At 42.3% G+C, this 27,062-nt stretch overlaps 1 protein-coding gene across 1 annotated transcript in view; it reads left to right on the top strand.

The window, feature by feature from the left end:
* Positions 1–27,062, top strand: part of EPB41L3 (erythrocyte membrane protein band 4.1 like 3) — a 59,633-nt gene that overhangs the window by 4,763 nt on the left and 27,808 nt on the right. Inside the window, exons 2-7 of the mRNA XM_082304311.1 lie at positions 14,555–14,659; positions 16,980–17,022; positions 20,605–20,680; positions 22,096–22,314; positions 22,636–22,723; positions 26,280–26,432. Coding sequence (XP_082160437.1) covers positions 14,555–14,659; positions 16,980–17,022; positions 20,605–20,680; positions 22,096–22,314; positions 22,636–22,723; positions 26,280–26,432 — 684 coding nt within the window. The remainder of the gene's footprint in view (positions 1–14,554; positions 14,660–16,979; positions 17,023–20,604; positions 20,681–22,095; positions 22,315–22,635; positions 22,724–26,279; positions 26,433–27,062) is intronic.

Raw genomic sequence — 27,062 nt, 5'->3', positions numbered from 1 at the left:
GAGCCCATTGGTAATTTATACTCTTTCTTCGTTCTTCTACTGCTCAGACTTTCTTATCGTGCAGGACAGCAGTAAATGAAAACAAATGTTTCCATGGCAGCCTGTCTGTGGCATCTCCGCAGCCCTACATCAAACAGAGCGAGTTGCCATAGGATTCAGATAGGCTGCAGAGCACACGGAAGGCCAACATCTCAGAAAGCATTACTGGTATCCCCTCGTCTTGGTAGGTGGGGGTCAGCCGAGGTAGGAGGGGATTGGTAAAAATACACTGTGTTTGGGTTTTTTTTTTTTTTCATCCAGTTTTCTCGGCCATGCTGCTGCTGGGACCTGGGCAGTAGTTGGATGTCCTATGCTCTTGGTGGCGATAGCCCCTGCTACACCTCTGTGAGGAACCTCTGGTGACTCCCTGATGGACACCCCATTTTCTTAATACTGGGTTTCCCCACATCCTCAAGTGACTTTGGAGTAGCGTACTTGAGTTGCAATGGTGAGGTGTTTTATTTCCACACCTTCAAAACCAGGGTTTATGACATGGACAGAGGCAGACTGAAGTGAACAGGTCCCTTTCTGCCCTGCGCCTAGTATGTGCTGAAACTGCTTTTTGGAGACAAAATGGGCATGAAATAGATGGATTCTCAAGCAGGATGGAGAGTGCTGTTTCACATGAATTTTTCTTTCTCCTGTAGAAAAGTACATGGGCGCTTCCTTAAAAGAATAACTCATTAAAGATAGTCATAGGACAGGCTTGAAGAATAGAGAACAAGCAGACTTACTTCTGCTCTGCCACCACTGCCAGAAATGAAAGATTGCGGTGACTGACTTCAGTGCTGCATGTGTTTCTTTTCCTGGTTTTCCAAATCTGGCTTGCAAGACTACCTCTGGAGAAAAAACCCTTCTGTGTTTCTGTATGGCATGGGGGAACACATGGCCCTGTTTTCCCCCTCCCCGCGCAGCGTCTGAGCTAACCCTTCACCAGCACCCGTCGCAGCAACGGACCTGCGCTCAGCTTTTGCACGGGGAGTTTAATAACATCGAATTTCTCATCCGTTTTGAGGTGGGCTTTAAGGTCAGGAAGGAAACTGCTGTAATAAGATGCACTCTGCTTTCTGAAGGATACAGTTTCAGTTACCCCCTGCACATTTAATTGTTTAATGAATTCCACACAGTCTCTTGCAAATGGCTTTACATGTGAAACTGATTACTGAAAGCAAGAGGGAATTTTTTTAATAAGTCTTTTCCTTTTGACCTACTCATTGCTTACATTTCAGTTAATTTAATATGAAGAGCTTTGTTTTAGTTTTTTTTTTTCCTTCTCCGGGACGTGTTTCAGTAAATGTGACTGGGTTGAGATGCATCGTCGTCATTACACAGAATGTTTTCTGTCCCCAGACCCGCTAATTAGGGCTGACTTAGATTAGCCAGGGGATTCAGTTAAGATCTATGTTACCTGACACATGTCAGTAGGCATCTGAGTATTGCCTGAATGTGTTCCAGCTGAAGAGAGTTAATATACAACTCTTCTGGTTTGCTTTTTCCAAATACTGTAGGCAGCTTTTTATGAGTTAAAGTACTTGTCAATTCAAGAAGCCTAATGGTCTGGAAATCGATACCTATGCTGTCCAGCTCATAGTAATCAACTGTGAAAAAGGTTTTTTGCTTCAGTTTGGTAATTGAAACAAAAATAAAAATGTTCAGGCTCCCTTTTAGTGTTGATGATTATTATTAGTAGTAGTATTATTATTTCACTGAAGCTAAAGAAATCTAAATCAGAAAAGGTCACTTTGGGTTGAGCCAAGCCTTTTGGAAAGGCCACAAGGCAGAGGGAGGATGCTGGTGTGGCGCATGTGGGGCTGGAGCGTTTCCTCCTTGCCAGGAGAGGTTCAGCTCCCCCGCAGCTCCTCACAGCTGGGAACATCTGGGCTGCATGGTACTCAGGGAGAAGGTCTCTTACAACCTTGGTAGGAAAACACGCCTAAGTGGTTAGACAGCTGGGGTCTCTTGTATTTCCTCCAGTTAATATGCAAGTATTTTACAGAGACTGAAGGAGAACCAAGAATTAAACCCAAGTCACTACTTCAGATATCACACCAAGTAAACAGCAGGTTGGGCTTTAAATTCCACCCTTAGGCACAGCAGAGGGCATGGTCGCAATCAAGATAAATGCCAAAAGTTTAAAATAACAAAAAAAAATATATTTGTATGTGTCCTCTCCGCATCTGTTTTCTGCATCTGGTCCTCTTATCTCTTGCCTTTCATTAATAGTTTCTGAAAATGATTTGGGCAGTGAAACGATGGGTTTAGCAGACAAAAATCTTCATTTTGATACCTTGGAGGTACCAGCCATTTTTCATAACGGTGAAAACAATTGTGAGAGGTCGACCTACATTGACAAATATTTTCAGCTGCCCTGAAACTACATTTTCTAGGGAATAAATGATTAGCTGAAAACTTCCTAGTGAAGTGTTGCCTCTGGTTCCCTCCCCTTGGTGCACCAGTTGGACACGATCCAGGCAACAGGAGCTTGTTCTCTATCTGGCGAAGTTTTTAAAAATTTTTTGGTCATGCACACTCAAACACAGGTACTGTAAGGCTCATTGCTGGTTAACCTGTTTGCAAGAGCCCAGGAGAGGATGATCTTTTATTCGCCTTTTACTCCAGACAGATCGAGGTCTGTTGGCTCCAGGGGTCCTGTCCTTGTCACCGTCCTTGCTGATGGCCTCACCAGGGTGAGACTGCGTCACGAGTGGTGTACCCCAGGGCTCAGTGTTGGGGCCGGTCCTGTTCAATATCTTCATTGATGACCTGGATGAGGGGATTGAGTGCACCCTCAGTAAGTTTGCAGATGACACCAGGTTGGGTGGAAGTGTCAATCTGCTGGAGGGTAGGAAGGCCCTACAGAGGGACCTGGACAGGCTGGATCGTTGGGCCGTGGCCAACTGTATGAGATTCACCAAGGCTGAGTGCTGGGTGCTGCACTTGGGTCACAACAACCCCATGCAACGCTACAGGCTGGGGGAGGAGTGGCTGGAGAGCTGCCTGGTGGAAAAGGACCTGGGGGTGTTGGTTGACAGCTGCCTGAACACGAGGCAGCAGTGTGCTCAGGTGGCCAAGAAGGCCAATGGCATCCTGGCTTGTATCAGGAACAGTGTGGCCAGCAGGACCAGGGAGGTGATAGTGCCCCTGTACTGGGCACTGGTGAGGCCGCACCTCGAGTACTGTGTTCAGTTTTGGGCCCCTCACTCCAAGAAGGACATTAAGGTGCTGGAGCGTGTCCAAAGAAGGGCAACGAAGTTGGTGAAGGGTCTGGAGCACAAGTCTTATGAGGAGTGGCTGAGGGAGCTGGGGTTGTTTAGCCTGGAGAAGAGGAGGCTGAGGGGAGACCTTATTGCTCCCTAGAACTACCTGAAAGGAGGCTGTAGCGAGGTGGGGTTCGGTCTCTTCTCCCTAGTAACAAGCAATAGGACGAGAGGAAAGGGCCTCGAGTTGTGCCAGGGGAGGTTTAGGTTGGATATTAGGAAGAACTTCTTCACCGAAAGGGTAGTGAGGCATTGGAACAGGCTGGCCAGGGAAGTGATTGAGTCTCCATCCCTGGAGGTATTGAAAAGAAGGGTAGACGTGGTGCTTGAGGACATGGTTTAGTGGTGGAGTTGGCAGTGCTAGGTTAACAGTTGGACTCGATGATCGTAAGGTTTTTTTCCAACCTTAACGATTCTATGATTCTATGAAATGTTCACTTTATTATCATCCACTAAAAATATTAGGTGTCATATAAAATTGTAACACCTCATATGGGTGATTTTTTTTTTTCCAGCTGAGCAGTGTTCGCTGGGCTGCTTGTATGTTTTCTTATCCCTGTCTGTTGATACAGTGAACAAAATATCAGACATGGGACTGGGTGGTGAGGAAATACCTGCTTGCAAAGCTTTGATAGGCAGCGAGGTCTGTCTCTCATGGTTTATCTTGCTCTGGCAGAAACAGTTTTGATCTGAAGTGGATAAAACTTAGATGTAGCTTGAAAACAGGCTACGTTATTTTTCTTGACAACCCAGCACTGATGTTGTGATACTGTCTAAGGTACCCCAAATCTAAAAGCCTGATCATCATGCTGCCTCTCCTGCCTCAAGAGCATCTTTCTGTGCTGTGGTTTCTGTGTGATGTGTGGGGGTTTTTTTTGGTTTGTTTTGTGTTTTTTTTCCTTCACTCCAGCCTGGCAATGTAGGTCAGGGAGAGCTCTGTGGCTTTTAAATTCATATGACAAGATTACTCTGTAAATAGGACTATGTTGACAGTAGAGCTTTTTTTCAGCTGAAAATAAACAAAATGTTTATTGTTTCTTTTTGCTGATATATGCCAGTAACTATTTATGGTACAGGTAGTGGTTGGTTCCCCCTTGCTGTGTCAGTGCTAGGCTTGTGCATAGTTAACAGTTATGCAGGAGAGATGAGTGTTTGCTGAGCTTATCTAAGTATAGGTAGAATAAGGAAAATATTCATATTTGTAACCCCCACTGGAAAGCTTCAACTGCTGTATTGAATCCCAAGAGACCTGCTTGAGTTACCACAGAGTGTCTTGCAGGAGGGCAGGCAGGAGGCATTAAGCCGGTGGATCAGCTGCATGTCTAGTTAAAATCAATGCCTGAACAATCTGTGTTCTTAAGAAGGCTGAGCAAGGGGGGTGCTTTCTCTGTTGAAAAGCCTCCAAAATCGTGGAATATGGTTTATTATCTTATGTCAGGATTTAGCAAATGTGTGAGACTAATTAATGTGCTGAGAACTGAACTGCTGTTTGAGAAATAGTATCCACTGTTCTGTTTTCCTTTATCAGAGAGTAGTGCTTGTAAGCTGTTACCAGATATCAATTTTTACAGTATGAATTCTGTTGATACACTTGGGATGGCCAAGTATTTTCTGATCATCAGGTTTGACAGTTATTTCTGTAGCCGTTGTACACATGCAGCTGTGGCTGTTATGCTTCCACATATAAAGACATGCTCCAGAGTATTTGTTATTTCTCAGGTGCCCCCTTTTGCTGCTTTGCATTGCCATGAATGAAGTGCCCACTTTATTCCTAAGCACGCAAACTGTGTGGCACACACATCAGTACACTCAGAGCTCATATGATGCCAGTGCTGGTGTGATCTCTGCTGCTGATGTAGAAGGCAAAAACCCTAATTTGGTTTGATGCCAGAATCGGGACTAGGTCACCAATCTTCTTACTGGGATTTAGCAGTCCTCTGGGCTTTTTTAGATTAGTGCTGGCTTTTTAGGATTGCAGGCTCAAATGGCATTAAAGAAGGTTGCCCCTGATAAAAACTATGTCATGTTATACAATGTCATTGACACTTGGTGCAGGTATGTAACTATAGCGTAGACAGTGTTACATATTTATCTACATGCTTGTATTAAATACTTAGGAGATAGATGTCAGAAAAGGTTATTTTCAGGAATATAATACATTTCAATGTGCTATATTACAATAAATATCAATAAGCTGATAAATTATAGTACTACCATGATGGGGGGAAAAAAGAAAATGATCAGTCATCACTGTATGTCAAAAAAACCCTGTAAGTTTTCGTATGTGATGTTCATTTATATGTGCAGAGAAGTATGGGATAGAGTTCTAAATTAACAAGCAGAGATAGGCAAAATAATATTGCAGTTTTTATTTCAGAGTATTAGAATATGTTGGTCAATTATTGGGATGTATATGCAGGTTCACACATAAAAATGTCAATAAAGAAATAGAACATTTGGAGAGCTTGTATGCAGCTTTCAGAAAAAGCATTTCTTTACATGAAGTATATTCATATTGAAAAAAAGGTCTTTTTAACACAGCTTTTATTCAACTGTATCTTTCTGAAATTGCCTAGATCTTAGTTCTTCCCACATCTGGCTAAATTGTTTATTCAGTAGAGTGTATTTGGAACTGTGACCTGGGACTTTTCCAAACACAGTTTACTGGTGAAATTTCATTAGTAGCTATAATTAAGTATGTAAAAGGTTAAATGGTATTTCCTTTTGACAACCAAAAAATGAATGTGTTTTGCTTTGAAACTTTTATTTCATTGCCTTTATTTTCTTTGCCACCTGAAAGGCTGGCAGAAGGATCTTGTGCAGTATCTCCTACACATGCTGGCAAACTACTTACAAACTGGTTGAGAGTATTATGTCCATCCAAGGGATACATGTGTCCTCATAAATGTTCAATTATAATACCCTACATATGCCAAACCCAAGATTTTTCCCTAAGAAACATAAAATAGTTGGAATAAAAAGACCAGATGAGTTCATTTCTTTTATCTTTAAGCTTTTCTCTGTCTGTGTGGGAGAGGGGAGTAGGGTATTTGTTGTTTGCTTTGTCTCTTTGTATATCTTACTGCTGTCTTTGGTGTACAAGCTTGTACCGGTAACTTCAGCAGTTTTTGTTCAGTAGCAGAAGTGACTTTCTTTAAAATGTTTTGTATAATGCCTAGAACATGCACTGAACGTTCAGAAAAACTGAATGTTGATTTTTCTGGAACTGTCAGTGCCATTTTCAGCAAGGACAGCAGGGGATGTAGGGGCCTAAATTCCAGTGGTTAAGTCGTGTTATGCTTTTAAAAGCTCTCATCCTGCAAGTTATACATGTCGTCTGTAAGATGTACTTCAGTAAACCAGAGGAAAGCTTACTGATTTTCTGCCAATTGATGCTCCAGGAAAGATGCTCCATGCTACTCCTCTTCCTGGATGCTCCCCACTTAGCTTCCTGCTGGAGACTTCAGTTGAGAAACAACAGATTTGAAGAAATTCAGGGTTTCTTTTCTCCTCTGTCACCTTCCTCCTTCATCTTCTTTTCCCCATGGAGAGAAACTGTGGAGAAGTGTAAACAACACAAAAGCAAATCCTCTGAAAATGCAAAATACAAATGTGTGGAAATGAAATGAAGCTAAACTTACTTGGAATGACTTCTTCCATTTATCCTCCTTGGGAAAAATAAACTTTCTCTTATTTTTTTCATCTTGTAATCAAGATTTTTTCAAAAACCACATTCTCCCTATTTGGAAATTTTCTGGCCTGAAGTACAGTGATTAGCTTCTAGAATTGTTCAGTTCAGCCCTTCGTATCTTGACCAGCTCAAACTCTTTCAGAAAAAATATGGGAAATGTCATAGTATGTAGATTTTCATTTCATTTGCAGATAAAAATACACTCCTTACCAGAATGACTGCATGAGTTTAGGACCTCTGATTGACGCTCTGTAGATGGAGAAGTGCTGTGATGTGGTCATCAGCTCCTCTACATTTGGAACCACACTGAATGTTCACTTACTCATAGATTTGTATATGTTTGTGTATAGACATATTATGTGCATTAAATTATGCACATATTTGCCTTTGCATATTAAATTATGACATATTTGCGATGGTCAAATCCCTCCCCCAGAAATGGGGTTCTCAGTACAAAAGTGATCTTGGAAGCTTGCATGCAAGTAATGACTATTTGCACAAGTAATGTTGTTTTTCTGGGATTGGGTATATTTTTGTGTAAGCTGGGTAATTCATGAGGAAAGAATGAGAACGTGTGTTGTCAGGAGGCTGGAATTTCAGCAACTTGGAGACTCGGCTGGGGGAATTTGTGGGAAGAGAGTGCTCACTGCGGTGAGTACAAAGTATTCCTGACAGCCAGCTAATCATTTACACTTGTTTGTGTTGCAAGAATAATTGCAGAAGCTGCAACATGGGGAGGGAGAAACTTCCCCATGTGTATGCTAGTTATTTGTTGCCATGTATGTTTTAACTTTTCTGCGTGTTTTCCTCGCGTTTGCACAGAGGAGACCAACACGTGGCCCCTGCAGTGTAGAAACCGAAGTGTTGACCAAGCTTGCAAAATGCAATTTAAATTGAAATAAAATCAGTGATCTGGACACAATTGGAATCTTTTTCATCATGCACACTGCAAATGAAAAAAATTAGCTAATACTTCCCCACCAGAAAGAAAGGGGGAAAATGAAGAGGTTAGTACAGCCACATGCCAAAATACATTACTGCATGCAAGGCTAGAGCCAGCCCATACATTTATACAGTGCATTGTTGAGATCCATTGGAAAGTGCAAATGCTAATTAGGAATGTGAACCAGATAACCTCAGCATCAGTTATAGTCCAATTATTCCTACCGGGATTTCATGATACTAATCTGTTTGTCCTTCTTCCAGCAATCGTGCCTAACTAGAGTTATTACAGTAATTGTACAGAGTTTAACGCCGGGCTGGTGCTAGTGTGGCGTTGTTCGCTGGCAGCTTGACAGCTTTTCCAAGTAAAGTGGTGATGTCGTGTTTGCATATGTATTTGCACAGAAAGATATGTGCAAACTCTTTCCATTTAAAATCCAGGTCCACAGCTGTGATACTTGTTTGTCTTTGCTGTGCTCCTGGACTGAGCGGAAAGAGAGGCAAAGTTTCAATTCATTGGGGTGCCCTGACTTTGCAGTTACTGTACAGTGGAGATGATGGGTATTGGTGGCAAAAATAAATCCTTTTATAGCTGTTTGGCTGTGGGGCTTTTTCTGTCTTCAGGTTTTCCCTTGTCTGTAAAACTTGGTCTGAATGTGATCTCTTGTAATTGCTTTCAAACAGGAGGGGTGTACCTGCATGCTGCAGACAGCTTCCACCCCCAGCCTTTGCTCAGCATTTTGCACCCACATGAGACTGCAGCATCGGATACAAAAATAGAACTGCTCCAAAATGCAACACTTGGGAGATTGCAATAGCTTTCATTTCTAGGAAGCTGAGAGGGCTGTTTTCTGCTCTTCAGCTCCTCATCCTAGTTCTCTGTCAGTGAGAGGAAGGTAATCTGCTCCTGAGTAAAAATAGAGTATGAGAGTAGACTAACGCTCTACGCTTTAATCAGGTATATGACGATTAACTCCTTAGTGTCTGTGGAGGTGCACAGGGATCCCAGTATCACAGCCATGCTGGTTGGAAGGGACTGAGGAGGCCGGCTGGGCCAGCCCCTGATTTGAGCAAGGTGATGGCTGGCACGGGGTCAGGCCAGCTGTGGCATTGCCTGGCCAATGCCTTGAAAACCCCCAAGAACAGAGGCTCCTCAGCCTTGCTGAGATACCGGTCCCAGTATGGCATTGCCCCTCCAGGGAGAAATTTGTCAGACAGAGGCTTGGATTCGGTCTGGAAGAAGCCCAAGTGGTGACAGGTCCTGAGCATGGATGCCTCTCTGCTGGAATAAAGCTAGGAAAGATGACTGGTCCGGTAGATTGGAGGTTACCCAGCAAGCGAAGGTGTGTTGCTCAGGGTGAGGGTACATCAGAAGAGAGGCTCAGGCTGCATCACCAAGGCAGGTGCCAAAATGCCCCAAAAGCAGTTGCAAATGGTTGTGTTTCAGGTGCAGGGCAGGATTGCCGAACCCAGAGCCACACCAGCTTGAAGGAGACATTTCTGAGAGATGGTGTCTCCTGGCTTGGGGCAGCCAAGCCTACGCTCTTGCACAGAAGCGAAATTTGCCCCTTGGAGGCAGCAGTTCTGGATCCTGATAAATGTTCCTCCGGCCCAACTAGCTTCCAGTCTGGGAAGCACTGTCCAGCATAGAACATTTGAAATCTTCCTGATCTCTTCCTTGTATCACACTAAATAGCAAAGAGGGTTCCTGGAGTCTTACTAGCACCTGCTAGTAAGAAGGAAGGTGGTGTCACATCTTTGTATTACCTTGTTGGTTGCTCGTTTCCTATGTAATTTTCCTTGTTGCTTATCACAGTACAGTAACATATGGTTTTGGTAGCTTGATTGCTGCCATACAGGGTTTATTATTACCGGGGAGTCCTGATGGACAAGGTGAACAAGAGTCAATGATGTGCCCTGGCAGCAAAGGCAGCCAGTGCCACCCTGGGCCACATTAGGCAGTGTGTCCAGCAGGTCGAGGGAGATGATCCTTCCACCCTACTCAGCATTGGTGAGACACTCCTGGAGTGCTGGGCCCAGTTCTTGGCTCCCCAGTACAAGAGAGACATGGGCATACTGGAGAGAGTCCAACAAAGGGCCACGAAGATGGTGAAAGGGTCTGGAACATCTCTCCTGTGAGGAAAGGCTGAGAGAGCTGGGACTGCTCAGCCTAGAGAAGAGACAGCTCAGGGATCTTACCAGTGTGTATCAGTATCTGATGGGAGGAGTAAAGAAGGCAGAGCCAGATTGTTCTCAGCGGTACCCAGTGCCAGGACAAGAGGCAATGTATGAAAGTGAAATACAGGAACTTCCATTTAAATGGAAGAAAAAACATTTTCACTATGAGGATAGTCAAATGCTGGCACAGGTTGCCCAGGCAGGTTTTAGAGTCTCCATCCTTAGAGATATTCAAAACCCAAGTGGACATGATCCTGAGCAACCTTCCCTAGGTGGCCCTGCACGAGCAGAGGGGGTTGGACTAGACAATCTCCATAGCTGCCCACCAGCCTCAGCCAATCTGTGATTCTGTGGTTATATTAATGTGCAATACGTATTTTGTGACTGAAGTGACAATGTATCTATAGCAAAGGCTTGCATTTCTTCACTTTAATAATGTTCATTTATCATAAGTACATTATAGCCTATGGGCTTAATCATAATAAAGGAAAACTTCCTCTTTTTTTTCTGCAATAATACCAGACCTTGTACCCAAATGTTCACCAATGAAAATAATTGACTTTATAATAATCTTGTTATCCAGGCAGAGCTAAGGTGGAAGTACTTAATTTTTGAGCTGCTCGCTCTCACTGATGTACAATGTGTTATCTTTGTCTGGTGGTCTTGCAAGGGGATAGGGTGGGATGGAGGGATATGGGCTGAAGAAGCCAATGGGTTTGAGCATGGACTATTTCTGGAGAAGCCAGTTAGGGGACAGGAGAGCCTTTTGTGGCCTTCAGCCTCCCAAGGAGGGAGAAGCTCAGCTCCAAAACTGGGGGAGAAGTTGGCGAGGAGAGAGGCCGTTTCTCCTCTCCCTTGCATGTGGGAACTGCTGGCGGGCACAGGCTTGCCAAGTTCACTGCTGCTGGCTCCTTTCACTGGGAGCTTGACCAGGAGGCTGTTTATTCCCATTCCAGCTTCGAGTGAGAGCCCTGGCCTTTATAGAGCTGCAGGGAGCAGGCTGTGAAAAGTGTAAAGTTTTTGCTACCAGACTTTTGTACTCATTTACACTGTTCAATCTATGTTTTGCATCCTTTCTGTTGCCTTGATTTCCCAAAGCTTAAGCAAAGTGTCTCTTTTTCCACATCTGCACATTTCATTTCATCCCATTCATGCCTGAAAAATAGCTAAGAATATTTCTGGAGGAGACTTGCCATATTTACCTTTCAGAAAAACTCTTCATTTACCTGGCCAGTATTTTATTGCATGAAGTCTAATGGTTTGGGTTTTTTGTTTTATGTTTTTTGTTTTTTTTATTATTCCACATTTTTTGTACTGCTGAGAATTGCTTGGCACTTTTGGCATTAACCTGTGATCCATAGTAATCAACAGACTGTCAGTCTTTCATCACCTTAGACTTGTCACCCCAAAATGGTGGAAAGCAAAGGTTTAGGATGGTTTGAGGAGCTGTATGAATTTGTAACTTGACCTTTCTTTCCTCCTCCTCCCATTCTCTCCCTGCCAGAGCAATCATACTCTTGCCTTGTCTGGCATGCTTATTTGGGCACACAGTAAAATAAAAGCAATTAACAAGAACACGGGAGGTCTGTTCAGTTGCTTTAATTATATATTCCTAACTAAACCTCTTAATTTCCCATGGATTAATGCAGTAGTCTCTCCTCACTGTGTTTTTGTGCAATGTTGTTTTTAGAAAGAGGGGTGCATGTGCTAATGCTGTGTGGGTACAAAGCAGCAGTGCTGCGTACATGCAGGTACGCGAGGATTTGGAGGGCATCAGTGGTGGCTTCATTGCCAGGCAGCCCCCACTCCCCAGATGACAGAAGCCCTCTAAATCCTGCTCCCACAGCTCAGCTCTGACCTGGGAAGAGGCACCTGGGGCAATAGCGAGGCTGCAACATGAGGCTCATATGTCTGGACAGTGATGGGTGTTTTTGTGGAGAGTGAGAAGAAGAGTGGTCCTGGGAAGGTTTCCCCTCAGCCCTCACCAGTTCACACCTTGGTGAAGAGAGGACCCCAGCCGGGAAGGGCTGTCTGTTATACGTGGTATTTCTGACGTCCTCTCGCAGCACCGGCAGGGTTTTCCAGTATCCTGATGCAGCAGGAATTTTGTGGAAAGTGGCTGAGTACAACTTGGGCATCTTCCTATAGGAGGAGGAGGATACATTTTGTCATGGAGAAAAAAATGAGCCATGCAAATTATTCCAGGCTTCCCATACTTATTCTCACTTGCCCGCAATGTGTAGCCAAACAAGAAATTCTGAGCGTTGGGGTTTTTTTTGGTTAGTTCGTTTTTATTACAGCCGAGCCCCACACAACTGTTTCCTGCAATTCCCTACTAAAACACCATACCTTGCAGCTGCTAGCTACTATTTCTCAAAGCTGACATCTGTGTAGCTGCACAGATTGGCCACATAAACCAGCTCCTGTGTTGGCCTTGTGTGACTCTTAAAATTCAGAGGACATTGAAGTGTCACAATTCAAACACATGTAAATGGTGCAGTGGTGGAGGCATAGTGTCTCTCAAAGCAGGTATCCTATAGAGCTAACCTGCTTATTTCTCTCTGTTCATTATAACCACTTTGTTTGTTATCAAGTAGAAAGGCAAGAAATGTGGCAATTTCTGCTTATAGCTTGAACTTTGGCTTGAAGGCTCTGACTTTGTTCCTCTCTGTGCACCAGTAGTGAAATCTTTATCCTCCTGATCACCTCCATGGAGCATCAAGTATAAAACCACCAACCTCTTATTATCTACTTCCAAGTTTGGGATGTGCAGAATTAACTAAACATTTGTTTGAAATTATAAAGGAGCTGGGGTATGTTTATGCTTCCTACTACAGGGTGGAAAGCATGTGACAAGCAGACCAAGGCCCTAGAGCTGTTTGCTCAAATGATGCTGGAAGACACAGTAAATGAAGTTACAGCAATATGCTTGCAATGCACTTCTGTGCCTGTGTTTTTCTCATCTGGAGAACACTTGTTAGACTCTGTCAGCCACACTCTTCAGTTCCCCCATCGATAAAAACATAGAGGATATTTCCCTGCTTCCTTTCTAATATACTGTCATAGCCCCAATAGAAATACTGAATTTAATATAAATTAGATCACGCTGCACAACTCCGTCCATCATCTCTTGTAATGTTTTCGCAGGGTGTTAGGCAGCAGTCCTCAGTTCTTTTTTTTTTTTTTTTTTCTTTTCTCTTGGCTCACTTACCGCTTCTAAAATAGTTTGAGGCCAGCGTTGGGCTCCACGGGTTTGTTGGCGTAGCTATGTCAGTTTGGATTGTGAAATATCCATTCCCCGGCCAAGGCTGCTGGGCTGGCAGCACAGTCCGGGCGCAGCTCTGTCGGCGGAGGCGCGTAAATTTGGAGGTGGCGTTCTCTCCTCTTTTGTGTCAGTCTCCTGCTCTGTGTTTGAAGCAAGCAGCGTATTTGCAGTCTGCTTCAAGTCATGTGTATGCGACAAATAAAGAAACTGCAGCGCTGACATCTACTAAAATATTCATATATGCGTGTGTTTGTTATAAAGTAGGGAGATTTTTTCCTTTAGCTGAGTTGTACTTAGGGAAGCAGGCAGTGATGAAACAGTGGCCCAAATAATTTTGAATTGTTTATCATAATTAATGCATATCAAAGTTGGCACATGTAGCTTGTAAAGAGGACATTCCTGTCTGCCTTCAGTTTTTTGGAGATTTTTTCTCAATGTCACGTGTAACACTGAGAACTAGGATGACCTGAATTTTTACCGTCCAATACGAGAGATACTACGAAGCTTCTGCTGAGGTCTCTGGCTGTTGACAGTGAGAGATCTTCTCATCTAACGTGCTAGCAGTAAAGAAGGTTAGTGGGACACTGGAAAGCTGCTTTCTCACCCAGCTGTGTTCCCAGTGAGATACTAGGCTCTTTCAGTGATTTCAGTAGGTGGAGTGTCGTATTTCCCCATATATTAGACAAAAAGGGATCCTGGAATCAGTGCACATTGTTACCGAAGCAAGAAATACCTCCACATTTGGCTTTTCCTCTTTCTTTTTTTTTGGATTGCCCCCCAGTCACAGCTCTGGTAGGCCATGACCAGGAATATTTTGTACGGTTGTTTGTTGCTACTGTTGCACACAGAGACTGCTCGGGTTTGCTGAGATACAACCTCGGCATGCATTTGAAGTTGCAGTTCCTGAAAGACAGAAGAGATCTTCTAATTGAAAATTGAAACATGACGTGTATTGACTTATTTTTAACTCCACAAGACGACGTGAACTTTTATGGAAAGCACATCTGCCCCATTCAGCAGATTCTTATGAAGCTCCAGTTCAATAGGCTTAAAAGATGGATGACTTCAAATAAATAATTTTGGGGTTATTGATTTGAGAATTAAACAGAAAAGGTGTTATTTTAATGCTTATATTACTTTATTTTGCAAACATGATTTCTTTTTCCTGTTCATTTCCCACAGAAACGTTCCAGAGGTCAAGTGCTGTTTGACAAAGTATGCGAGCATCTGAACCTTTTGGAAAAAGACTACTTTGGGCTAACATACAGAGACACAGAAAACCAAAAGGTAACCCACAAAACTGTGGCTGGCCTTTGGCATGTGGACATCAGAGCTCCGTGAGACACCCCCCCAGACAGTTGTAAACAGTTCAGAAGTTGTTACCTTCCTTGCCAGGTTCCATAGACATAGCTCGAGCTATTGTTTTTCATAACTTTCTGCCTCTCAAAAGCATCCCCTGTGTTTCCCTGGCTTCCCTCCCTGGCTTCCCTCTCTGTTGGCTATTTATGACATGAAAGAAGTTAATCGTATAGCTGGTTCTCTTTCTAGTATGATTTATTTTATTACTGCCATAGATGAAAGTCAGATTTACATTCATAGATACACTACTAAACATATAATACTAAAATATGGCTTAATAATACTATGGTTGGGATACAGATAGGCAGGAGTTGATTGACTGCTCCTGCTAACTGCTAAGATAAAGTAAGGCTTTAAGTCTTGACTTGCTTTATCTGAGTGTTATTGTTGATTTGGCTAAAGACATAAGTCTTCAGAAGCAGTTGGCGGCAATAGTGAATCACATTCTGCTTGTCTGCATCTCAACTGCAGTATTAAATAAGCTGTGTATTAATAGTGTCCAAGATTATCTAACATGCAGGTGATATATATATATATTGTTTTGGACATGGTATGATGGAAGAGAGAGCATCAAAGGATAATTTAAAATATGCTGTGTGATTTTGGCATTTTAAGATAAATATTTTGAAAGAAACCAATAACAAAACATTTTAGTAATATGTGCTGTAGCCAAGGAGAGCTCACCAGGTGAAGGTATTTTGTGCTTTGCGTGGCCTGAAAGGTCTTCCCCCATGCAGCTGGAGCTATTACTGCTTCTTCAGCTGTTTATGTCTTGTGAGAACAACAGTTTTATTTTCTAGGCTTCCCTTTGTTTCATATGATATAGAAGAAAACAGTCCTTTTTTCTCTCTTTTTTTCCTGCTTTTTTACAGACTTCTAAATATAAGGATTTTGTTTCTGATTCAGAAAATCACTTAAGCAGATGCTTGGTCCACACCAGTGCAAGATAACACTTTAGCATATGCTTAGCTTTGAGTTGTGGTAAAAGCAAACGTTTAAGTGCATTTCCAGATAGGTGTGCTTTCCTGTACTGGAAAGAGGAGAATGTATTCATTATTAACAGGTACTTTAGAAGTACTAAACATTTATAGATCACCAGTTACTTTACAGAGCTAAACAGCTAAAAGAATGCTACCTACCACCACATTTATTGATCAATAACATGCATATTTTTAATATCAAAGTACTTAGCAATTCACTTCCGTCCTCTGCCAGATAACTTCCAGACAGACAATATTTGTGCCCACATCACATGTCACCTTTGAAAACAGAAATCCTGATGCATCTTTAATTTCTTGGAGCATAGTGTGCTTTCGTGCTCAGCGCTAGCTGGAGCTCTTCAGGCTCGTGTTTTGCACCACAGACTGGGTTTGGACAGCTGCAAATTGGTTATTTTTGTTGGGGAGAGATTGTTGTGTTCTGCTTCTTTGATATTTCTTTAATATTTTTTTTTTCTCTGATACATTTGTTTGTCCTTCTTTGGAGAAAGTGGAACTTTCCTAGGGGAAGCAAACTTTTTGTTCTGGGTTGTGTGACGCATTTTAAATATTAATTTGATTCTGTTCAGATGACAAGGCAGCGGCGGCACTGAGAGAACCCAGGCTGCTGTGTGCCTTCTCCAGGGGAATTTTGTCTGCTTCTTGGCATCCATGGAGTAGCAATATATTGCCATGATAATTCCTCACCTCCTCAGCAGAGGTTTTGTCTTGCATAGTCACTGGGCTCTGGGTGGCATCAATGGGGGCAGCCCTGGTGCTGCGGTTCTGCCTCTGGTTTCCCCCCTGCACTCCCTCTGCCTCCAGGGAGCCCCTCGTGCCCACGCCGGGTTGCAAATGGGGTAGTACCCTATGCTACGCTTACTTATCCTTTTTAGCCCTTCCAGGATTAGAGCAAAAGAACAACCAACCAAACAAACAAAAAAAACCTTCTTAACAAGCTTGTGGAAACCTAATTTTCCCAGAAGATACTCTGGAAAAAGGTTTCTGTGGATTTATTTTACTAATTTCAATTTTTTTCTTTTTTACTTCAAACCATTCAGCGTCTCAACATCTGGGAAGGTTAATAAAAATTCTGCTTCTACCAAGGGCCACATCTTGAAAGTTAGTGTTATCCCTGCCTACTGCTGCTCCAAGGAGAAAGGGGTGGCAGACCTTCGCGTGTTCTGGCTTTGACTCATAGCGCTGTTTTAAACAGAATGTTTATTGTGTTTTCTAATTCAAATTGAAAAAAGGAAACATTTTCTTTGCAGAATTGGTTGGACCCTGCCAAGGAAATCAAGAAGCAGATCCGAAGTAAGTTTGCTATCGTTTTGTGTGTTTATTTCAGGGGGTCTGGAAAACTTTCATTCTGGTGTATCCAGACCCCAAAATCTACACAAAAAGGTGTCTCCCTCCAAACTGATATCTGTGTTTGTGAAAACCTTGGACCTCTGTGGTGCCAGGCGGGGATGTGAGAAGCAGAGGGGGATCCCCGGCATGCGAGCGGCATGCCGTGGGTACCACATGCCCATCATTGCCCAGCCCCTCTGATCCTCTGGGCTTGTTCCTAAAGCACTGGGGTAACTCACTGCTCTTGGGTCGAAGGCCCCATCCCACCGGGGTGCCCCCAGCACCAAGGACTCGGCAGCCCCCTCTCCCCAGGCCCTCACCCCGGTCCCGCTGCCCACAGGGTGAGGGGACAGGCAGGACAGGGCCACAGCCCCCTTCTCGATACCTTCCCCCAGGAGAGCATGCTCCCTCCAGGGTGACAGAGCCTATTTCACAGTCACCTTTTGCATCTTGTCCGAGTCTCTGGCAAAGGAATTACCTGCATCTTTTAGGTATTTTACCCCATAATGAGTACAGGAGGTTGCTGAGGCTCGTAACGCATGAACTTGCATTGCTGAAAACAACTTGACATTTGCAGAGATGCAAAAACCTGAAGTTTGATATTAAGCAATGTAACCTTAGGGACTAGGCCATATGTATAAATTATTTCTTTGCGTTACTGATATTTATATCATATCCAGGAACACTGCTCATGTCCCATACTGAAATACTTCACTGATGCAAAGATAGAACTCTTATCTAAAATATCTTTTCTCCTGCATTTCAAAAGCTTGAACTTTGCTCCTAAAATGACCATTTAATTCACAAAGAACCAGTCAATTTTCTGCTTCACATGAATATTTTAAAAAGCTTGGTTGTTAAATTTAGCCATCCGCTACATTAGAAATTCAAAAACCTCTAGAAGGAAAACCTTGTCAAGACTGCCAGGCTCTAAATTTCACCTGCCTTTTTTTTCCCCCTCTCACTTTTTGAAATTGATGAAACATTTGTGTGTGTGACTTCTTTGGGCAGGAAAGCCTCAGCGGTTTTTTTTCTTCGCATGTTTTGTAAATGATCTCTTCTAGCACTTGTGCTTTCACAAGCAAAAACATCTGGTAGTTCACATTTGTTGGGTCAGGCCCAGGAAATGAATCACTTCCCTCTGCAAGATTCAAAGGGTTAATTTACACTGGCTGGAAAACTTCCCCACTTACTATGAGAAACCACACCTTTCCACCAGTATTATTTTCATTAAAAGTAAGTGTTCTGCAATAAAAAGTAATGAAAATCTGCCTTTTTTTTTGATCTCTTGAGAAGATGGATCTGGAGAGGAAGGTGCTGTAGACCTCGATGAGTCAGGTTACGCTGAAGGTCAATACAAGTAAAGCAGCTCAGCTCCACATCACTGATTCGAAATACATTTAATATGTGCCTGAGCCGTGAGATAGACAATGAAAGGTTATGACAGCAAGAGATTAACCAGGGCAGAAGAGTCTCATCCTGGACTTGACGTGGGGGACAGTTGTATTTGCAGAAGATGACAGCAATAATGTGCTTGCTCTGTACAGGTCACCCGAGAAGTTTGGAACAGGACAATGGTGGAAAAGTAGGGCTGTTACCCATGACGCTTTCCAAAACACATATATATATAATTCTGCTAAATGATGGTTGAGTTGTACAACACTCAGATATCCGTGACTTTACTGCGGACCACAGGAATTTCATCCCAGTGGTTCAGAAATGAGGCTGTTGCCGTGTGTGCGGCCCCTGGTTCGCACCCCATTAGTTATAACCCGCTAACTTGTACAGTGTTAGGTTTTATTTAAACCCCTGTAAGTGAGGGGTGAAGGCCTCTTACTCTGGTATCTTAAACCATCCATGCTATATGACAGGCTATATCATAGGTTTGATTTATTTTATGTGTGCCAAAGGAATAGATTTTCGGGCCATGGCCCCTTTCCTCTGTTGTGGGGCCAGGTGTCACCCACACTCTCCGCTCCCACCTCGGGGGCCGGTCCACTCCTTTATGGGACCGTGCCCCATCCTCACTGCCAGCCAAATCTTAATTCCACCAGCTTTTATGACCTAACAGAGTGGAAAAGTTCCTAAAATCAAGGAGCCCAAAAGTCTCACCAAGAGCTGAAGTCCTGATGGTAAATGTCAAAAGTGTCTTCTCGCACATTGAGCCTGTTTTCTCGGGTGCGTGGATGACCAAAGTGGATGGGGCTTTGCATGGGATAAAATTTCCTTATCGTCTCTAAATAAATACTCCTAAACACCCAGTTAGGACAACAATAGACTATTTCCAGGCAAGCAGACCTGTCCAGCATATAAGCTATCTTACTGTAGAGTGCACTGGATACACCTTCAAACCCCATACTCTTTAGGAGGTACCTAGGCACAAGGTGGCCCTGAATTGAAGATCGTGGGAAGGCGCTACCCTGTCAGGTTTATAAGGAAGAGTCCTGTTTTTCAGTGTTCATGAGCACTTCCTCATTACATGGCCAGTATGGACTTTTCAAGAGAGATCTATTTATTTCTAGTTAGACTGACATCAGTTAGATTGACTTTGACATTAATGTGTTTCAGAAAACAGAAGTGTCGTTACTTTGTCTTTGGTTTCTTGAGTACAGAAATACTGTAATTTATGTGGTAGAAGTACGTATAAGAGGTATATCCCACAACAGAGGCCTCGGTGAAAAGTCTCATTACTGAAAAACCATTGTGTTGCTTGTAAGAACACTGTGGTTTGGGATTTTGTTACTGTTTTTTATTTGCATTCGAGATGTACTAGTATAACCTGTCCCTTTTTTCAGAATAGCTTTTATATTTACATACTATGTTCAACTCTTCCTTTTTTTAGTTTTGATATTCTTTCTTTACAACATTTAAAGCTAACACTCCAAAAAAAATTTCACAAACAGTGGTGACACAAACCAGTATCCATCCCGTGGGTCACCTAAACTTACTGAAATAACTAAATAAGAATTCCCCAGAGTTATGTGCTGTTTTTCAGTTATGCTCTCTGTGTTTGTCCTTGCAGTTTTGTCTGCCCAGTAATTTATGTCTGCTGGAGACAGGAGCTATGTGCTGAGGCAGCACTCTGAGAGGATGCTGTGAGCTGCTTTAGGCAGCCAGAACTCGGCACATCACCCCGCTCCAGAGCCCATTCGTACTCTCACTCACGGTGTTTCCAGCGCCTCTGTGTTTTGGGTTATTTGTTTTTAAAGCTTGTATAGGCTATGTTCTCAGATGGTTAATTCCAGCAAACATTGGTTTTGGACTGAGGGTTTTTTTAGTGTTAGTAATAAATTACTGCTCCCTTGGGGTCCTCACTTCAGTGGAAATCTTACTAAAGAAGAAAAGAGCTGTAAAATCTGATCTAATACTTTAATTGTGAGAGGAGAAAAGCAGTATCTTCAGGACGATGTATGGGAAAAAGATACTATATCCTGTTCTTATGAATTGCTTGGCTGGGGTATTTTTAAGCCTGCTGGTAATTGAACAGCGTGAGCATCTCCGTTTGCACTTACAGTGTACTTTCAGTCAATCTGTGTTCTTTTCCAGGTGGTGCTTGGCAGTTTGCATTTAATGTGAAATTCTACCCTCCAGACCCTGCCCAGCTATCTGAAGATATTACCAGGTGTTTAAAACATTAAATACCTTTCTAGAAGGGGCTTAAAAGCTTTTCGTAGTAGCGCTTACACTCTAATTATCCAAGAAAAGGAATGCTTTGTATTCTCATTGGCTTCCTTTCACTTATGAGCTTATGGAAAATATGTGATGCTTTGGCAGAAAAGACACTATGAACAGTGTCTATCCTCTGAGCTAAGAAGACTTTTGTGTAATTTAACCCTAAAACCCAGCTTTTCCAGTATACGTGTTCCTAAGAGTTGATTTGAATTTTCACAAAGATGCCCAATGCCCATTTTTGCCAGTGGTAACAAGTTGATAAGTAGAATCATAACTATGAATGGAAAGAAGTGGGATGGGAATAAGCATGTGTGTAAATTTTGTATGTCATTTGACAAAGTAAGCAATTGATGTGCATGGTATAGGGAATATGGTGGTAATGAATGGCTGCTCTCTGCTATCCAAGTCACTTATCTCTGCAATGTGCACCTCTGCTCTCTGGTTTTGTATTTAGATTGCAACCACAACCAAAAAAAAACCTCACCTGGTTCCCTCCTTGGTATAAGGCAGGCAAGCTTCTGATCCATGAAGAGTTTTGTGCCACCAGCAAACCGGTCCCTAGCCTGTTACAACATTTTGCAACCTGTGGATATTTTTAACCTTCATTGCTTTGTGGGCTACTTGTTGCTTTTAAGGTAGCATGAAGCCTTTGGCTTAGATCAGAGGTCCCCTGTGCTACGCACTGCACAGAAAGACAGTGTGCCAAGAGTTCACACTTCAACAGAGGTCTTCCAAAAGTCAGGATTGCTTTTTTCCTCTTGTCGCCCTCAAATCTCCCCTGGGAACTGTGTGCCTTCTCCACCAAGCCAATGCCTTTCACTTTTTTTCTCTTTTCTTCTATCTGGTGATCTCTTGCACTGTTTATCACCGTGGTTTTAACAGCATTTACTGTTTAAATGTATTTTTAAGAAAGCTCAACAGTTTGCTAAAGAGGCAACTTTTTTGAATGGCTTGGAGTTCAGCTACCCTTTAATGAACAGTATTTGGGGTTTTTAATTATTTTTTCTCCTTAAATAAAAGAATTATCAAGTAGCTATATGTCTTAGTGATTTATGATAGAAACCTGGTATGTTTAATGGGTAATTCTCCATCTAGGTCACTAAACAAAGTAATAACCTATTTTATTAAGAGATCTCCATGCTGCTTTGTAAAGACAAATTAGGCATTGCTACCCATAAACTAGGCAAGGGTGGTTTTTTTTTTCAAAATTATTATTATCCTCGTTAATGCTTGAAAATCTTTGGGCTTGGGAGTTGTCTGCAAATTAGTAGAGGAACCGAGGCCTCTTGCTGGTGCTTGGGTGGTGCTCCTTCAGGGGCAGCGGTGGAGGAGCACTTTCTGAGCCATCTTGGTGCTCTATTGCAGGTACTACCTCTGCTTGCAACTGAGAGATGACATCGTGTCGGGTCGGCTGCCCTGCTCATTTGTCACCCTGGCCCTGCTGGGCTCCTACACCGTGCAGTCAGAGCTCGGTGACTACGACCCCGATGAGTATGGCAGCGACTATGTCAGTGAATTTCGCTTCGCACCGAATCACACTAAAGAACTGGAGGATAAAGTGATCGAGCTGCACAAGAGCCACAGGTAGGCGGAGGGTATCAGTGTGGGCTATAACCTGCCTTCAGGTACCATCCTGGTGCATCTGGAAATGTTAAAACCTGCTGCAGTATACCTAATAGGAATATTTTTCGGACAAGACTCCTCTCCATGTCTTTGGTTAGAGAAAAGCTTTGCAGCATGAAAGATAACAGGATCTGCACCAGAGCTTTGGCTCTGGTAGGTACTCAGCCATCTAAGGGGTACAGCTGTAGTTCTGACAGGCTGAAAGTGTTTTCCAGGTGCTGGATTTTATTTTGGACTCTTGTTTCCTTAATATTGATACTAGAATTGGTTGCTTTTCCTCAGGGGAATGACACCTGCAGAGGCTGAGATGCATTTCCTGGAGAATGCCAAAAAACTATCAATGTATGGAGTAGATCTCCATCATGCCAAGGTATGGATTATAGTTCTTTCACCACTCATCTTTCTCCTGTGGCATAGTACTTGAATCTGCATGGACTCTCTGATTTATTCTTTCATGTTGTTTTGAGATGGGCATTTTGTGGGATACATCTTGTGCCAACATGAGGAAAGGTGACTCGTGGGATAAGCATAAATACATCTTGTAACTGTAACATAACCTAGCCTATAGATTCAAAGACATTGCACATCAGCCTTTCACATCGATTAAACAACCAAATCCTTTGGGAAAATATTGAATGGATGGAGTAATGAGGAAGGGTATTAGAAGCTGTCCAGAGAGTGATCAATTGTCATTTCATTCACCTACATTTTCCAATTTAATAAGGCCAACTACGGTATCTTTACTAGATAAGTAGATCATTTCTAACACTGCAGAGAACTTTCAAGCAATTATTTAGTTGTGCTGGAAACCTAATCAGATTGATAGTAATGGGGAGACAGCAGCTTGTCTCTCTTCTGAAGCGTGGTTTTTGCAGTTGACTGGAAGGGCAGTAGTTCTGCTGGAAACATTCTCCCATGATGAAGTAGGTTCTGTAATCATCGGCCGGTTAAGTTATGAATAAAACATGGTCATTCTTATTGTGTCTTCGGAGAGTCACCTACCAGCCTTGTGCTGGTTGTCTGGTTTTTGTGGGTTTTTGTGGGTTTTTTTCAAAATAAATAATTACTATTTTTTTCTTCACTCTTCAAAGTAAGGCTAATGGATTTTAACATCTCTGAGATTAGCAAGTATCCTTGGCAAATGAGTGCTGAACAAAGAATCCTGAGCTGTGGAGAGCACTGCATTTTCTGTAAAGGTCAAATTACCGTAAGCCTGTTTTTATGCTGCAGCAGATCCTTTCAAGAACCAAGACAAATTTGCAGCTCAGATCTTGAAAGGGCCTGCAACCGTGTTCCTGGGGCATTTCGTAGGAGCTGTGCATGTGTGTTACAAAATTCAAGGCAATCTTTTGTGTTCTGTTAATTGCCTTCACTGAAAATGAAAAATCTGGGTATGGCTCAACGGGCAGCGCTCTACCAGGAGGCATGCCACTGCTTTCCCTGTGTCTTGCAGATAGGCACAAAATCTTGAGGCACGTTTGGAGCAGAGATAGAGATGGATTGGCGAATGTCACTAAGTAGCTTTTTTTCAAAATCCTTTGTCCAACACAAAGAAATCTGAAAAACAGCAGCAAAGTGAGTTCCTGTTCTAAGTATGTTATGGCTTCATTACTGAAAATTTAACATAGCATGGCATTGAGGCCTAAGCATTTTTTTCAGAATATTGGAGAAAGGCTGTGAAATTGAAGATGGGATATCTTGAAATAACCTTCCCCACCCCACCCCTCCCCCGCCAAAGTATCATTATCCAGTTTTACTCTTCTGTTTTTCATGTGGAAAGACTCAGAGCAAGAGAAGTTGGTTGACAAGCCGATCCCTCTTTAAAGTGATGTTCTTCATTTAAAAAGCTGCGGTGCTAGCCAAATTCGGTCTGTCTGTGGGTTAAGAAACCCAACAGTAATTTTGGAAACTGAACTGAAAGTGTAAAAAGTAGACTCTGCATGAGAAGTAATGTTTAGTTTTAATTAGGTCTGCCAATGAGATCTGATGGTATCAGGCTAGGGGACAAGCATCTCTGTGGATGCCTTTTTGAAGTCATGCTGTGGCAGATGTCTCTATGTAAATGTCAATTCATTAAGGCTGTCCCAGTATCTTAAGTATTCAACAGATGCTGGACTCACCAGCTGCTGTTAAAACTAGTTCACAATTATCCATACAAGGATACAATAAAAAATGTGTTCAAATAGACAGATTTGTCCTCTGGGCCGTCACCGCTCTGATAAAACCTCCCATTCGTATGCAGAGCTGCAGGGATGTGCAGCTCAGCGTCTTGTGCCTCATCCATTACAGCTATACAGTTTTCTGTTCTGTGCAACTGCATCACTTCTGAAAAAAGCCAAATTCTCCTCTTACTCGGGTTTCATTTTACACCAGTAGTATCCCATTGAAAAACAGTCTCTGATGCCGACAAGTGAAAGAAGCCATGAATGGACTTAGGTCTTCTGCAAAGGTGGGGATGAGGGAAGAAGGCATTTCTCAACAAGTTTTCGAGAAAGTATATCAAAAGAAGGAGCCCCTTGCACCTGCAGCTGTGTGCCATATGTGAGCACGCATTCATTTCAGGCATTCACCAGGCGGTGGGATTACTGGCAATGAGACTTAATTTTTTCAAATATATTTACTGTAATTAGACATTACTCTTTGCTTAGGAAACTGTGAAATTGAAATCCACTGAAAAAAATTAACTTTGTGTCTTCTGTACTACCTCACAATGATACCATGTGAGTGCTTTATTTAGAAAAAAAATCTACCTGTAAGGGGTGATACCATCATTGTTGGAACATACATCCTTTATTGGTGTGTTTTCTAACACTGGAGTGACTTTGTGGCACTAACTGTATGTTGTGTCTCTGATTTTAAAACAATTTTTTTGTATTTCAAGCTGTGCCATAGCCTTTTCATCATGACTGACCATGCGTGCCTTTGTGTTCATCTTAAAATGTAATCAGATTTTCACTGTGTGCCTAAAAGATGGCTTGTCGGGAAAACCAGAGGAAAATGATGAATTCATTTCATGATTATCATAGGGTGACATCTTCATAGCTTCTGTTGTCAGACTTTTGTAACTTTAAGTTATTTCAAAATAATTACCAAAGAACTCTGCGCTTTAAGGTGGATCCGTCTTTTCTCCAGCAGTATTAGTACTGAGGTAAATGAGAAAAACAGAATTATACAGGCTAGTGGTGACAGCAAACAGTGAAGAGTGGTTTTAGACTATTTGAAGGTTTCTAAAGGAAAGAGAGTTGTATACTTCCTACTTAAAAACATCTTTTATAAAATCTTTTATAGTACTAATGTGTCTGACCTACAGCTTCCCTGTCAAAAACAGGTTGTAGCACAGGCACACTCGCGTACTTTAAAAATAATCTTTCTGGTCCAAATGCCCAACATTCTGCCGGCTTGGTCGTTTCAAAGTGAAAATACTGAACATAGGAACAACAGCGTTAAAGGAACTAGCAAACCAACTAAAGCCAAGATGAGCAAACTACAGAAGAACAATCTATCTAAGGATTCACAAGGCTTAGTCATGGAGATGAGTGATGCCAGGAGAAGTAAATTTGTATGCTGTCCTACTTACTTTCAATCTGTTATTTATGCTAATAACACTTTTTTTATTATGCTAATAAAATTTTGCTATATGGTTAATATCATTCTTTTAATAATGTCTAAAATGCCCCCCCCTCTTTTTGGAGTCTTTCTAAAATAGAAGGAAACATTCGCAACACTCAGTTTCTCTCACCCTGCCCAACCTTACTATTACTTGCATGAATGCAGTCAGTGAGTAGGGTAGCTCTCAGAAATCAGGTCACTACAGCTGATGCATTAAAAAGACGTAGCTCAGATAGAAACACAGTATACAAGAATCTGTAGTGCTGTGGAATGTTAGGAGAAAAATATTCAACAAACTGCATTGCTTGCTTTTCCAGGATTCCGAAGGAGTGGAAATCATGTTAGGAGTTTGTGCGAGTGGTCTCTTAATATATCGAGACAGACTCAGAATAAATAGATTTGCCTGGCCAAAGGTTCTGAAAATTTCCTACAAGAGGAACAACTTCTACATCAAAATCCGACCAGGGGAGGTAAGGGCATCCTGACACTCTTCAGTGAATGAACCTTTAAAAAAAAATGGTGTTCTCATGGATCTGTTGATTTGTCATGTCTTACAAGCCTTTAACATTTTTCTCCATTTATATTTTTTAATTTGTGCTGATTTTCTTAGGGAAGATTAAGTAAATACTTTATTTAAAATTCAGGTAAAATCTTCTTTAGTGTTTTTCTGTTTACATCCATGAACTAACGTAAAGAATAAATATGGCCATCTGCATGTAAATAGCTCATCCGTATTATGAATACTTTGGGAATTTAAGTAACTTTAAGTAGCTTATTCATGGAGTACTCGTCATCCACCACCATATTGTATATTAAATTAGTGTCTGTTCATCTTACCCACTAAGAGATGTAGACAGGCCATACCAAATTTTATAAGTGTATCAGACGAGTAAATTTGGAGTCTGAGTAGAAATCTGGAGACTGATAAAAATGGAGTCAAGCATCCATCATTCAGCATTTTTGGTAGCTACATGCGTTAGCCTCCCAGGGCCGCAGGAGCTCATGTCCTGACTCTGGAGAAGGTGATGTGAAATCTCGTACAGTGAGTGCCCTCTCGTGGCTCAGCCAGATGCATAGCAAATACCTACCTCATGGATTGA

Source organism: Platalea leucorodia (assembly GCF_965183815.1).
Source record: "Platalea leucorodia genome assembly, chromosome: 1".
Classification (NCBI taxonomy): Eukaryota; Metazoa; Chordata; class Aves; order Pelecaniformes; family Threskiornithidae; genus Platalea; species Platalea leucorodia.
This window is presented reverse-complemented; position numbering and strand designations above follow the sequence as displayed.